Genomic DNA, 15229 nt, shown 5'->3' on the forward strand with positions numbered 1-15229 from the left:
ATATTACATGCATACTGTGGGTATATACGGGTTATCCTGTGTCAATATACAACCATAATATGTTGATATATAATAAACGATATCTATATGATATTATTTTGGTGTATATATACCAGTATATACATACTTTTACATATGTTGGAATATATATGTTGGCATATATATGAACATATTATTTATATATCTATGTGTATATATACATACACATATCCCTAAATGTGGCTATTGACCTAAGATTGCATGAGGACTGGCAAAGTCTCAAGTCTGAGGAAGACACTGGACTTTCATTTTTGAGGCCTTTAATACTATCAAAAGTGAGAGTTTCTCCCTTTAGACTCCCTCTTGTAGCCAATTATCATTCCTATTTTTTCATAATTACTTGCATTATGGTCATGACATGCTAATGTGTGATGTTAAATTCAAAGCTCTTCCCTTATTTTTAATTGAGTTATTTGAGCTAGAGCTTGCCTTTTCTAATATGAGTATGAGATCTTATAACCCTAGTAAAGATCAAGTAACCAAAATCATTAGTTGTCATATATATGCATCCCTAGGGTGAAAATTTCCACGTGGTTTTCATTTTTAGGTAGCTTGATATGGATCAATGTTGGTTGGATTTATCCTGGTTTAAACAAGAAAGGTGTTGACTTACAATTAATGCTCTAGTCAAATGCATGGTGGAAATGCATACAACACAAGCACAGTTGGATAATTAATCAATTTCAAGGTTTTGGAAAATGGCATGGATATTTTCATGCATGCCATGTCATGAAAATATCCTATGCCAAAATACAAGAAATTACCCACATTATTGAGAGATATATTTGCCAATGGCATTACACCCTACTTTACTTTTGGGATGTAAACAATTAATAAGTATTTGTGTACTCTAGAGGTATTCATGGTTCAATACACCCTCCCTATGTTATATAACATCTATAATAAGTAAAGTTCAAAGGTCGATGTTTATAATATTACAGGATTGGTTGAGAAAGCAATCAAATTGTGTATTGAAAAATTGTTCAAATGGTCCAATATGAAGCCCATATTTTGGTGTATATTGTGGTTCGATGAAAAGGCATATGTGGATCTATGCTAAGTATATGCATATTGCCTTTAAAATTTTAATGTGAACTTGTGTATTCCTTTTTTAATATAAATGATGTTATTCTAAGTTTTATTTCATAGAAGTACTTAGACTATTGATCCAAAATGGATCTTGTTAAGTCAAGTCGGAGTTTTCTATATGTTTGAATTCCAAGATGGACATACGTAGAAAATTTTTTGTTGACATGTGTAGAGTTATAACATCCCAGTTGCTCACGAAATCAGTGCCAAGTCGAAGAGTTTGACGCGCTGATTATGGTGGTATCTCTGGATTCACATTCGGCCTCTGTATGATGGGGAAAACGATCGTTGAAGTTTATGGTGAACAGGTGAAAGGGGAATTGTTGACCATGCGGCATTCACGTAGTTTGACACGTGGTGATGGTCAATCCAACAGGTCAAGGTTCATCTCTGGTGCATATCTCAAGGTGAATGGTGAGATTTTGAGTTTTGGTTGGTTAAAGATTCATATTATAATTCATGGGTGCATTAATAAGTTTACGGTGCAGTTGAAATCCTATGGTTTCTAAACCATATGACATACCATATAAGAAAATAAAGGTGCACAATTTTTTTAATGTTAAAACATGCTTAAGGTTCAAACTATGTGTAAAAATCATGGTGGGCACAAGGGATATATATGTTTTACAAACCATATAGTTATATGATAGGTGGGCACAAAGAATTATGTTATCAAACCATGGTGGTAGAATATGTATTAAACCTATGGAAAATACGCAATATGGCGGAGTAAATAAAAACTTATGGAAAAAAGGTTATAAACTATGGTGTAGAATTAACAAGGTATAAACAGGTTCATACATGGCAGATCCCAGTCTAGTCACATGGCAGGAAGGTCCAGTCACACAGTGGCAGAGTTAATGGCCATGACCACCGGAGAATGTGAAACTCACTAAAAAAGTACCGCAGATATGGTGTTAAACCATATTTCAAACATATATGTTAAAGTCTGATGGAAATATATATTAAAACAAAAACTATGGCTTTTATACAACGAGAAGGTGACAACCATGTGGCTCAGTGATATAGCACGACAGGGATGAGAACACACATTATGTGGTCCAGTCAAAAAGTTGGAGCAGGTCGAGACCACCGGGGTTAAATGCCAGGGGTTTGTGGTTCTATAGATCGTCCGGTATGCGATTACATCAAGAGTTATTAGGCGTGGAGATGTGTCACATGACACAGAGATGTGGGCACAATTAAAACAACACCGTCGATTTGTTGCCATGACCATCAAAGGTTGTGAACATGGAGTACTGAGTCAACATTGCCATGGGATATGCCATCGAATCATTGGGAACAAGTAAGGAGTAGGTCCAATTCACATGGAAAACAATGTACGATTATGTGGCATGGGGTTACCGCTGAAAGCAATTCACAAGGCTGTGGGTTGCCATAACACTTGATCACCACACTGACCGAAGCTGAGTTATGATATGGTCTTTCACCGAGTTATATGATAAAAATTTGGATTATCAGTGTAACAAAAGCCACCGGTCCAATCTATATGCACCATGAATAAACCTTAGGAAAATACATTACATCAATGCGCGAAGGATATTATATTTGTTCCACCCTTTGCAAACCATACACATTATACGGTTAGACCATACTAAAATGAAATGCGTCAAAGCTAATAGTTGTTATAACTATAGTGATAAGTGTAATTTTGTTATTGCACCGAGTATAGGTTTGTACACCTAATTAAAAATAATTGCCATGTATAGCCCAGTAGGTTTGAACCTAGAACCTGGCAGAGGCATTATAAAAGGATAACTATTGCACCACTGCAGAGGGGGAGTTGAACAATGAGCTCCACAACAGAGTCATATTGGTGCCTGTAATGTTCATTTGAGCATATGCTGGTCATCCTTGGGTCTTTTTGCGAGTGGAGGCAGGCGTTGGAAAGCTGAGATAGAGGCCTCCTTTTTGACAGTCACCAACAATGCCTGCATGCATAGTTCAGTTGGGTGAAACTCTATGTAAAGAAGCAGTTCGAAATCATGTCAGAGGCAAGAATTTGTGAATTTTGTTTTTGGATTTATCGAAGCATCCGAAAGCTAATTTGGAAACTTGAAGAGCCGAAACAGGAGTTTTGATAGGTTCTGGATTCAACGACAATACTTGTTTGTTAATAGCAGCAGTGAATTCCATAGAATTTTGTACCTGAATTATGTCTCACTTAGACAAGTGGAGATGAGGTAAATAATCAATGTATTGATGACACTCGAATTATCGATTTTAGTAGAGGTCAGAGTTATTGTTAGAGACTCTATGTTTTTTTTGCAAATGACAAGTCCTTTAAAGAATGTCAAGTGAAATTGCGAGATTTCGCTAAAGGAGAGAATTTCCATACTGGGGAAATAGCTGCAATTGCATAAAAATTTTTGATGTACCTATTCTTATTCATTGAAATACAAGTGGCCTAGCCTTTTAGAGTAGGGCCCAGAGAGGTAGCCCAAGGGGGGTGAACTCTGTCAACAATCTTGGTGTCTTTCTATTTGGCATTGCATGCTTATGTGTGTCATGTCCTTTTTGGATAAATTGTTGAGATGTATTCAATTACTGTTTCAAAAGGCCCATTTAAAACTTGAAAAGTGTCAGGTGCTGATCTAATTTCGCAATTTCATATCAACTATAGTTTTCTTTTGTGGCGCAAATCAGTAGGTAAGGCTCCCTACCTGGTTTGCATTGTGAATTCATTTATTTCTTAGTTAGGTTATCTAATTAGATAATTTGTATTTCTATTTATCTATATATTAATATTTTAATTCTATGTAATTTTAGTTTTTGAACTTTCATATGTTCTTTATTGAAAAAGTGTGGATTCCCTATAGAGGTTGGGCACTGAAGGTTGATGAAAAAAAGTGCTTTTTAAGGAATTGTAAAACTGTTTGATGCTTATGCAAAACAAAGTATTGTGATCAAAGATCATAAAATTGTTTTGTAAATGTAATCCTACTGATCACACAAGCCTGTAGCATTTTACTTTCTTCCTGATTGAATTCTATCTTTCAAGTGTAAAGTGTGGATCCCCCCCTACAAAAGTTAGGCATTGAAGGTTGAAGAATGAAAGTGCTTCTTAATTAATCATAGAATCATTTTATGACAAAAAATGGAATATGATTGGATTCCACAAAGTTGTCTTGAAAACATAATCTCATTAATCCAACAAATCTTTGTATCCCTTTAATTTCCAGTCTGATAGTCCATTTTATTGCCAATGCATTCCTTGGAGCATTAGATTGTAAAAGTTCTTTCATAGCTTGAGAATATTTTATGTACTAGTTCCACACATACAATGTTATGTTTAAAAGTTTATGACCATAGATTGACAATTAAATATAATGGAATTTAAGTAGCTTTAACATTCTCAAACTAAAGGAGGTTGTATACAATCAATTTTGAGCAACCTCCTCAAGTCAAAATAGGTTAGTATAATGTAAATTTCATCAAATTTGATGTGGAATCTAGGAACCCTCTCCAAATTTAACAATAGGGGGTGCCACCAAATCTATTTTAAATATCCTTCTCAAAAATCAATTTTGAACAACCTCCTTAAACACATTTTATGTGGATAAACTTTGGAAAATCTAGGAAACCATTCAAATTTGAGGATATAATCTTAATATGAAGCATGTATATCGTAATAAACACATCTTAATTGAGAAAAAATTACAAAAGGACTCATTCTTCCTATGGATTTCAAAAAATTCCAAGAAAGTCACATTAATTTTATATTAGGAATTGAACAAATTGCATATGTCTCTTTTTATTATTCTTATTAATAAATAACTCATTTTTTCTTTATTTCAATTATTTATTTTCTTTATACAATTAAATAATTTACCTAAATCTTATATTGAAATATCTATGTGAAGTATACTAATTGTATATCTTCCACACTCAATGAAATATGTTTACGACTTTTTTGAGCTGTAATGTCAATAATAAATAATAAATGGAGCTAGCATAGTGAGAATAAGATTATTAATATCTTTTATTATTATAATTAACCAAATTGATATATTCACTTTTATTTTTAATTATAGTTGGTATTTTCTTATTTAAAAAATATTATTATAGTTGGTATTTTCTTATTTAAAAAATATTTTATTTTTCTTCTAAAAGGTACATGTGTCAACTCGATACACATAATGTGTTTGTGAGCGTACTATTATTATTTTTTACTCTTAATTACTTTTATCCTTTTCAAGTTTGATATAAAGTTATATTATTTTTTACTCTTAATTACTTTTATCCTTTTCAAGTTTGATATAAAGTTATATTATTTCACATGAACATTGAAATACTTTATTTATGTTTAAGAGCAAGAATGAAATATTCTTACACACCTTATCTTCTAAGTAGTAATAATGCATTTAATTAAAATTAACTCCTAACTATATATATATATATATATATTATTTATAGTGAACATTTAAAAAAAATAAATTTTGTTTAAAAACACTCAACTAAAAAGTTTAACATTGAACACATTTACCTTATTAACTTTCTAAAAGATAGGAAAAAATATTATAGAAATTTAATATTAAATTTATTTATTTATTTTCAAATATTAAAAACCTTTTCATAGAATTTCTAAAATAATTATTAACCTATTAATAATACTTAAATTTATAAATAATATTAAACATGAGTGGGCCAAAGTTTGGGAAGGGAATCTGCCGCAATCTGGATAAGGGAATCTGCCGCAATCTGGATAAGGGTTATCCCAAACAGGAAAAAAGACAACAATATCCTAAATTATAAAATACCATACCCAAAACATAGAAACGGGACTGAAAAACAACGCAGCAGGTAAAAAAAAAGCTAAAACAATATCAATCATAAATTATAAAATAATAATACCGACTTAAAAGATTGGTTTAATGAAATATCAATCATAAATCATAAAATAATAATACCGACTTAAAAGATTGGTTTAATGACTAGTAATTAAAAGATTGGTTAAACTTAAATTTGAAGGCAACAGTCCAAAAACCCAAGCATAAAACTCAGGAATGAGCGCGGCTTAATGAATGAATGAAGAATGCGAGGGATCGGTGGTGATTGTGATGAATGGAGAATGAGAGGAAGAAATTGAAATAGGAAGAGGAGGTGATGGTAATTTTTGCAATACAGTGCGCAAACAACAGCAGGGTGAGCTCGAGCTCGAATGGATTAAAGGTAATTTTTCTGTTCCTTTTAATTTGTTTGTCGTTTTCTCTGTTTGGTTAACCAGGGAGGGAAAGGCTATTTTTATGTAACCTCACAAATCATCTTCTCTGTTCAATCTGCAGGTTAATCATCAATCATGGGTGTTCTTTCTCTCTCAAGCACTGTGTCTGTCTGTCTGTCTTATGGAGCGCTCCATAAATGTTATGTTCTGTTCTGTGTTGTACCCATCAATGTCCTGTGTAGTGTTGTGGTTGGGTCTTGTGTAAATGTTTGTGGTTTTTTGTGTCTGTTAATTGAGAGAGAAAGTTCATGCAGAGGAGAATATGCACTGGTGGCAAATAATGGAATGCATCCAGAGTGAGTTAGTACTCATGGCAATGTTTTCTTGAACTATTTTTAAATTCATTCGGCCAGGCCCTTCTTTATGTTTATTTTTCTCACGGGTTGGAATTTTATATACAGGAGTTGCTGGAGTAGCGTTCCCGGTGCTTTGGGAGCAGAGAATGAGGATTTGCCAGCGCCCATCAGTTTGCAGAGTTTCAATCGAAAATGAAAATTTCCTAAGAAGCCAGGTTAGTATGCTAAAATATCTCACCCCCATTTGTGGTCATCCTTCCTTGAGATTTCTATTTGTGAATATTTTTCCATTTCCATTTAGAAAATCTACCTACCCAGGGAGTGCATCTCTGTCATCCCTTCTATATGGAATTTCAGTTAGGATTTGTGGCGGTCAAATTATTTTGTTCTTTCTTCAAGCCAGAACCGTTTGAATTTAATACCCTGAACTTTCTGTTACACCTCCTAGTACAACTCCTGTTCTTCATCGATAATCATCACCTCTTCATCGATGTGTAATTTCCAAGTCCTCATGGATGTGTTGAAAGCGGATCATATAACTGGTTAGTAGTCAATGAATTGTAGTCTGGTGAAATTCCTTTTGATGCAGGCGTTAGTACTCTGGTCTTATTATTGTTATTATTTATGATGCATCTCAACCCTAGGTTGCCTTATCAAAATCTATGTTAACATTTTGGAATAATTGCCAGAAATTGTGTGGTAATTTCCTCTCTACTTAGCCCGAGTACATAATACAAGTTACGTTGCGATCGGTAAAAAATCACAGCCCAACATCTCAACTCTTATATAAATTCTATAGGGTTATTTGGAATGGTAAACCGTTCTCGGGTTTCCAACAGGGAGTGGCGCGGCCTCTAAAACTTCTTCCCGTCGCACGAATTTTCATTGCATAGGTAAACGTGTTGTAAGTTTCTAGAGTCAGTCACTGCATCTGCTTCTAACCAGGCTGTTTACATTTATAACAACTCCATAGGCGAATAGGGGTTTTGTCTGTCAGTTGTACTTTATTTAACCCGATAGGTCTGTCTATGTTCTAGAATTTTAATTTATTTATCCAAGCTGCTTACATGTATAACAACTCCATAGGCAAATAGGGGTCTCGTCTGTCAGTTGTACTTTATTTAACCCGATAGGCCTGTCTATATTCTAGAATTAAAAATTTATTTATCCAGGCTGCTTTACACTTATAACAACTCCATAGGCGAATAGGAGTCTCGTCTGTCATCTCTCTGCTGGTTATGGTTATGAGACGAACCCTTTTGTATTGCGCATGCGCACTCACAGAGTGTCATGATGATGGAATAAAACAATCATATAACTTTGACAACCATCTCCTAAAAAATGGGTCACGTTGCAACTCTCACATAATCATTTTATTTTTTATACCTTAAAAGTTTTTTTATTTAAATTTCCAATGTTTACTCACAGAAATATATTTTTGCTTCAAGATGTTTTTTTTTTCCATGATTTTTTATTAAATTTCTGACGGAGAGAAATATATTTACCAAGAACCTGCATTGTCCATTTAGAATTTCTAAAATAAACATCTACCACATTATTCATTATTTTATTTTATATTTTAATTTGAAAAATATATATAAAATTTAATTGTTGAAAATTTTATTTACTAAATGAAATTTTACTGATTTTATTAATAAAAGTATGTTATTGTTCTATTGAAGTTAAAAGTTACCAAATGTGCTTTTTTAATTTACTTTTAATATGTAATAGTTAGATTTAATTGTTATTATGTTAAATTTATAAATTATGTCATATTTGTATCACTTTATATTATTAATATTATATTCATATTTTTTCTTAATATTTTTCATATGCATTATAGGTTTATGGTGTTATATATATATATATAAACAATGGATTTTTTTTTTTATGAATTGTGCATTTAATTATGTTACAAATTGTTAGGAAAGGTTTGTATACTAACAATATCATTTCAATGTTGTATGTTGCAGAAAATTTATCAATACCAAATTTGCTCGTGGGTGGGTGGAAGACATTATCTATTTTTATGTTTTGTAATGTTGTAATTAGAAAAAATTATATATATTTTGTTTAGATGGGCCCATCAAAGAATATACATGAACACAAACTATCATTAATAAAATGAGTAGACCTTTTTTTGTGTTGGAGGGGAATTCAACCCCTCCAAAAGGCTCTTAGGAAGGTTAAATGGTAACCCTCCTTTGAGTTGTGTTCCTTGTGCTCATGGTATGGTTTTCATGATCTTTAGTTTATAGTAACTCCAATATGCACAAACACAAACACATCCTTTTATTATAATAATAATTTATAAACATGTTTTAAACATCTTCCCAACATACACACAAATAGCAAAATCACTTTTATTCTTATATCTCATTTAACATTTTTTTCAATGTTTTAAACATCTTTCCCACATACACACAAATACTAAAGTCACTCTTATTTCACATAAAGTACTTAACATTTTTTCAACATTTTAAACAACTTCCACACATGCACACAAATGGAAAATTCAATCTTATTGACATAAATTATATAACATTTATAACCTAAATTTATTTATATTTTTTAATTTCTATAATTTTTCTTTTTTTGGATTTTGAATTTCCTTTGATTTGTTTTTATTTGTTTACTTATATATTTTTATTTTAAGTATGTCATTAGGATATTTATATTATATTTTTTCCTTTTTCATATATATATATATTTTAATATTTACATTTACATTGATATTTTTATAAATCTAAATTAAATATTAATACATTATTTAAATCTAAATTAAATATTAATATATTATTTAGAGAGTTTGTGTTTGTAAATATTTAAATATTTTATTATTTATCTGTATAAATTTACTATATCTAAATATTTGTGTATTGGTTTTATTATTTATATATAATAAATATATTCTTTAAGGCTTATATATTTATTTATTTGGGTTATAATGTATGTTTTGGATTTTTTATTTTGTAGGTATATATGAATATATTATTTTCAGAATATATGAAATGATAGTGTTTGCATTACTTGTATGTACTTCTTTGGAATGTTTATTCTTCTATGCTTATGAATGTCTCATTTTGCATGCTTTTGAGTATTCTTTATTTGTATGTCTATGTGTTTATTGTTTGAGTATGCCTTGAGTGTTAGAGTGGTGGTTTCATTGTTTGCATGTGTTAGAGTGGTAGTTTCATTGTTTACAAGTATATATAGTTATTTATCTTAAAAATTTGCTTGTATTATCTTGAGTGCTTTTCAGATATTCCTTCATTATTTGCTTTGTGTGTGTATTCTTTGAGTATTCTTGTGTATGGATATTGTTTACTTGTATGTGTATGAATGTATTCTTTGTTGTATTTGTATGAGTATTATTCACTTGTATTCTGGATATGTGTATGAATGTATTCCTTCATTATTTTCTTTGTGTGTGTATTCTTTGAATATTCTTGTGTATGGATATTGTTTACTTGTATGTGTACGAATGTATTCTTTGTTGTATATGTATGAGTATTATTCACTTGTATTCTAGATATGTGTATGAATGTATTCCTTCATTATTTTCTTTGTGTGTGTATTCTTTGAGTATTCTTGTGTATGGATATTGTTTACTTGTATGTGTCTTAATGTATTCTTTGTTGTATTTGTATTAGTATTATTCACTTGTATTCTATATATGTGTATGAATGTATTCCTTGTATTCCTTGTATGTGTATGAATGTATTCTTCATGTGTGTATGAATCTATTCTTTGCTACACTTGTATGTGTCTTACATAATTGTTTTCTTTATATGTATGTGTCTTATTTACTTGCATTCTTGTATGTGTATGAATGTATTCTCCATGTGTGTATAAATCTATTCTTTGCTACACTTGTATGTATGATTGTATTCTTTCTTTGTTATATTTGTATATATATTGTTTACGTGTAGATATATGAATGTAATTTGTGTAAATATATATATTTTTAAATATTTATTTATATTATTATAAATACACTATCATTATTTTTATATAAATATATTATTTAGAATATTGACTTGTAAATACATTATTTTAAATATTTGTGAAAATATTATTATTATTATTGTTTTTCTTTTTATTTTTATTTTTTAATCAATTTTTTATTATTTTGTTTTTCACTTTTGAATTTTTTCCATTTCTATCATTTTTAAAATGAAAAATAATGTATATATTACATAATATTAGCCTTCCAAGCACAACCTAATTAATGGTTATAGTGTTATAAAATATTATGCAAACCATGAGACTCAATATTCAAATCCCCTAGAAAAGAACAAACAATAACATGACGTTCATAATAACTTCAATTTGTAATAACACATATCAATTAATTATTTAATATTAAAATCAATACAATAAATAAATTAAATTAATTTTATTTAAAAATTTGTTAAGTTTAATAATTAAAAAAAATTAAAAAAAAAATCATAACACTAAAATATTAACTCATGCAATAAATGTAATTGTCAACATCATAATCTCTATACTAAATCTTCATCACATATATAAAATAATGTTAATTCTAAAATTCAGAATAAGTATAATAAATGTGATGTGTGTGAACATGTGAGTCAATATGTGTAATGTTTGTGGCTATGAGTATGTTGTTTGTGTGCACCCTTTGTTTGTTGTATGAATGTATGCATGTAATTGTGCCTCATTGACAATGGACTGTGTGGGTGCAGGTCAGTGGTTAGTCCCATGTCAATGATGGACTGTTTTTGGGGTCATATAAGCTCTCACCTTCACGTGGTTGACCCTGTTAGTAGAGATTTTACATCTCCAAACCAAGAGGAGCTTTCTATATAATTCTTTTTAATTAATTTAAAACATAACATTAACTTTAAAACATTAAAATAATTTTTAAATAATATTTAAATATTTTTTTAAATTATTTTATAAACATTTAAATCTACAACTTTACAATAGATTAAATTACAAAATTGTGTAAATTATATTAATTAATAAAATAAACTTCTATAATTTAAACACATATATAGAATTAATTATATTAATTATTAAAATAAACAATCTAATTTAAACAAATATATTATTATATTTATAATTGAGATTTAAATAAATAATAATAATAAAACAAAATAAATTATTTTCTTATTTATTTTATTAAAATTTAAAATATATAAAATTTAATTAAAAAATATGTAAAATTAAACTATTATTCATATTTATCATTCATATTAAATTATTAAATAAATAAATCATTTTGATATTTATTTTAGTAAAATTTAAAATATATCAAATGCAATGATTTTTTTTTTAAATTAAATATTATAAATTAAGTTATTAAATATTATTTTAAACTAAAAATAGAATAAATATATGATGGTGTAACTTTCAAATAATTTTTTTTAATAAAATTAAATTAAATGAAAAGATAAGTTAAAATAAAATAAAAAATGAAAACAAAAATAGAAAAATAAAAAGAAAAAATACTCATGGTATTCATGTGAAACATAGCCTATTTAAAGGGTGAAATAAAACTATAATAGATCCCATTTTAACTTCCAAACTACAAAGCATCAAGAGAGATAAAAAATGAGATCAAATCTCCTCTAAAAGAGGTTTTCATCTCAAGAAATTTGATCCATCTTCGTTTTTGGTAAATTTAATGTTAAGATAAAATCTAAATTGGTTATATTAGTTTCCCACCTAATAGAGATTTTACATCTCCAAACTAAAAACAGCTTTCGTTTTTGGTAAATTTAATGTTAATATAAACTCTAAATTGGTTATATTAGTTTCCGAACCTAATAGAGATTTTAGTAGGGATTTTACATCTCCAAACTAAAAAAGAGCTTTTTCTTCATTTTTGGTAAATTTAATGTTGAAATAAAATCTAAATTGGTTATCTTAGTTTCCTACCTAATAGAAATTTTAGTAGAGAATATCCAAACATTTTCTATATAGTAATTTTTAATTTATTTAAAATATAACATTGATTTCAAAACATTCAAATAGTTTTTTTTTTAAATTATTTAAATAATATTTCTATTATTTTAAAAACCTCAAAAGAGTGAATAAATATATAACCTTATACAAAATATATAAAATGTAATAAAAAAATATTTAAAATTAAGTTATTAAATATTATTTTAACTCGAAAATAAAATAAATATATATTTTATTTTGATGATGAATTTCAGTTGAAGATTAGAAAAGTTAATCTTCAAAATATGAATGGGATGAATCCGAAAAAACTATTAGAACAAGTTAATAATCCCAAATCTTAAATCTGAAAATATATATTTGTCTTGAGAAGTGCTCTCTAATCTATATGGTAAAGATGTTGGAAAAAAATGTTTTTAAATAAAATAAAATTAAATGAAAAGATTAATTTAATGTAAACATTTTAACCAAGTAAAAATAAAATAAAAAATAAAAGTAAAAATAAAAAAATAAAAATAAAAAATGACTCATGGTATTGAAAACTCATGGTGTTCATGTGGAACATAGCTTGTTTAAAGTGTGAAATTAAATTAGAACTAACTTTGAACTACAAAGCATTGAGAGAGATGAAATCTCTTTTAACTCTAAAAAGAAGTTTCCACCTAAATAAATTTGATTCCTTTTGGTGCTTAGTAAATTTGGCGTTAAAATAAAAAATTGGTTATATTAATTTTTTGCTTTTTCATTTTATCATATATTTTACAATTATAAAACAAATTAATATAATTTCAACAAATTATAAAATATATATTTAATAAAAAATATAAACTTATATCATTCATGATGGATTAATCATATTCAAAATATATATATATATATATATATATATATATATATATATATATATATATATATATATATATATATTATAATTACAATTATAAAATAAAATATTGGTTACATTAATTTCCTATTTTTCATTTTATCATATATTTTACAACTATAAAATAAATTAATATACTTTAAATTATAAAATATATATTTAATAAAAAATATTATATATATATATATATATATATATATATATATATATATATATATATATATATATATATATACTTTTGATTATTAAAACATAATTATAATAACATATCATAAAATTAATTAACTTTTTAATGTTAACCGTTGAAAATAGAATAATTTAATGCATTTTATAAAATTGTATTTTAATAAAATTATAATATTCTATATATTCAATGAAAAAATATATCTATATATATTATTACAAATATTATAAAACATAATTTTAACATTAAAATATTTGAAAATTGTATTTTAGTAAAATTATAATAAAATAAGTAATAATATTTATTCATTAAATATTAAAACTTAAAATATATAGCAATTGAGAAATAAAATTACTTTTTCACATTTACAATAAATTAAATGAATATTATATTTATTTTATTGTGTTATAATTTTATTAAGTTGCTATATCTATAGGTTTTTAAAATAATAAAATTATTATTTAAATATTATTAAAAAATTATTTTAATGTTTTGAAGTTATGTTATGTTTTAAATAAATTAAAAAATATTATATAGAAATTTCTTTTTGGTTTGGAGAAGATAAATCAATTAATATATTCAATTTAGATTTCATCTTAATACCAAATTTACCAAGCCTAGATGTTTGATCTTGACGAAATATCTTTGAGATGAAACTTTTTTTACAATGAAAATATATTTGATCTCTCTCAATGTCATGTAATTTAACTTCACTATGTTCTACATGAATACTACTAGTTTTCAATACGATGGGTCTTTTTTATTATTAGTTTAACTTCACTATTTAAATAGGCTATGTTCCACATGAATACCACTAGTTTTAAATACAATGGCTCATATTTATTATTATTTTATTTTAATAGGTTTATTTTTATTTTTATTTTATTATTTTATCTTGACTCAGTTAAAATGTTTACATTACACTATTTTTTTATATTATTATTATTATAACATCTCTATCTTACTAAATTAAATTAGAGAGCACCTTTCAAAAAAAATATTTATTATAACAACAAATATTATAATTTATTTTATTTTATTATTATGACTTAATAATTAATTGTGAAATATAATAACATATTGTTGATATTTGTAATTTTTTTAATAATAATAATAATAATAATAATAATAAATTTTATAATAAGACATGATAATAATAAAAAATTACATATTTGTTCAAATTATATTAGTTTATTTTACTAATTAATATAGTTTACACAATTTTGTTATATATATATATATATATATATATATAAAATAAGGTTGTAGATTTAAATGTTTATAAAATAATAAAAAACTATTTAAATATTATTTAAAAAAACTATTTTAATGTTTTAAAGTTAATGTTATGTTTTAAATTAATTAAAAAACATTATATAGAAAGCTCCTCTTGGTTTGGAGATGTAAAATCTCTACTAACAGGGTCAACCACGTGAAGGTGAGAGCTTATATGACCCCAAAAACGGTCCATCATTGACATGGGACTAACCACTGACGCGCACCCACACAATCCATTGTCAATGAGGCACAATTACTCACATGCATACATTCATACAACAAAC

The 15229-nt window shown here is 27.0% G+C and overlaps 1 protein-coding gene across 2 annotated transcripts; it reads left to right on the forward strand.

The window, feature by feature from the left end:
- Positions 1-6191: 6191 nt before the first annotated feature.
- Positions 6192-8748, forward strand: LOC149201572 (uncharacterized). 2 transcript variants are annotated; one of them, XR_016253446.1, is made up of 4 exons: positions 6192-6321; positions 6435-6673; positions 6775-6884; positions 8643-8748. XR_016253446.1 is itself a non-coding variant. In XM_089399775.1 (4 exons), the coding sequence occupies exons 2-3, from the start codon at positions 6449-6451 to the stop codon at positions 6863-6865; spliced, it is 312 nt and encodes a 103-aa protein (XP_089255901.1). In that variant the 5' UTR covers positions 6192-6321; positions 6435-6448; the 3' UTR covers positions 6866-6884; positions 8643-8748. The 2 variants fall into 2 exon arrangements, 1 of the variants encoding a protein (XP_089255901.1); XM_089399775.1 differs by having other exon boundaries at positions 6435-6669.
- The last annotated feature ends 6481 nt before the right edge of the window (positions 8749-15229 follow it).

Source organism: Pinus tabuliformis, chromosome 2_1 (genome assembly GCF_031772625.1).
Source record: "Pinus tabuliformis cultivar Carrire ecotype Pingquan chromosome 2_1, CPIR1, whole genome shotgun sequence".
In the NCBI taxonomy this organism is placed as follows: domain Eukaryota; kingdom Viridiplantae; phylum Streptophyta; class Pinopsida; order Pinales; family Pinaceae; genus Pinus; species Pinus tabuliformis.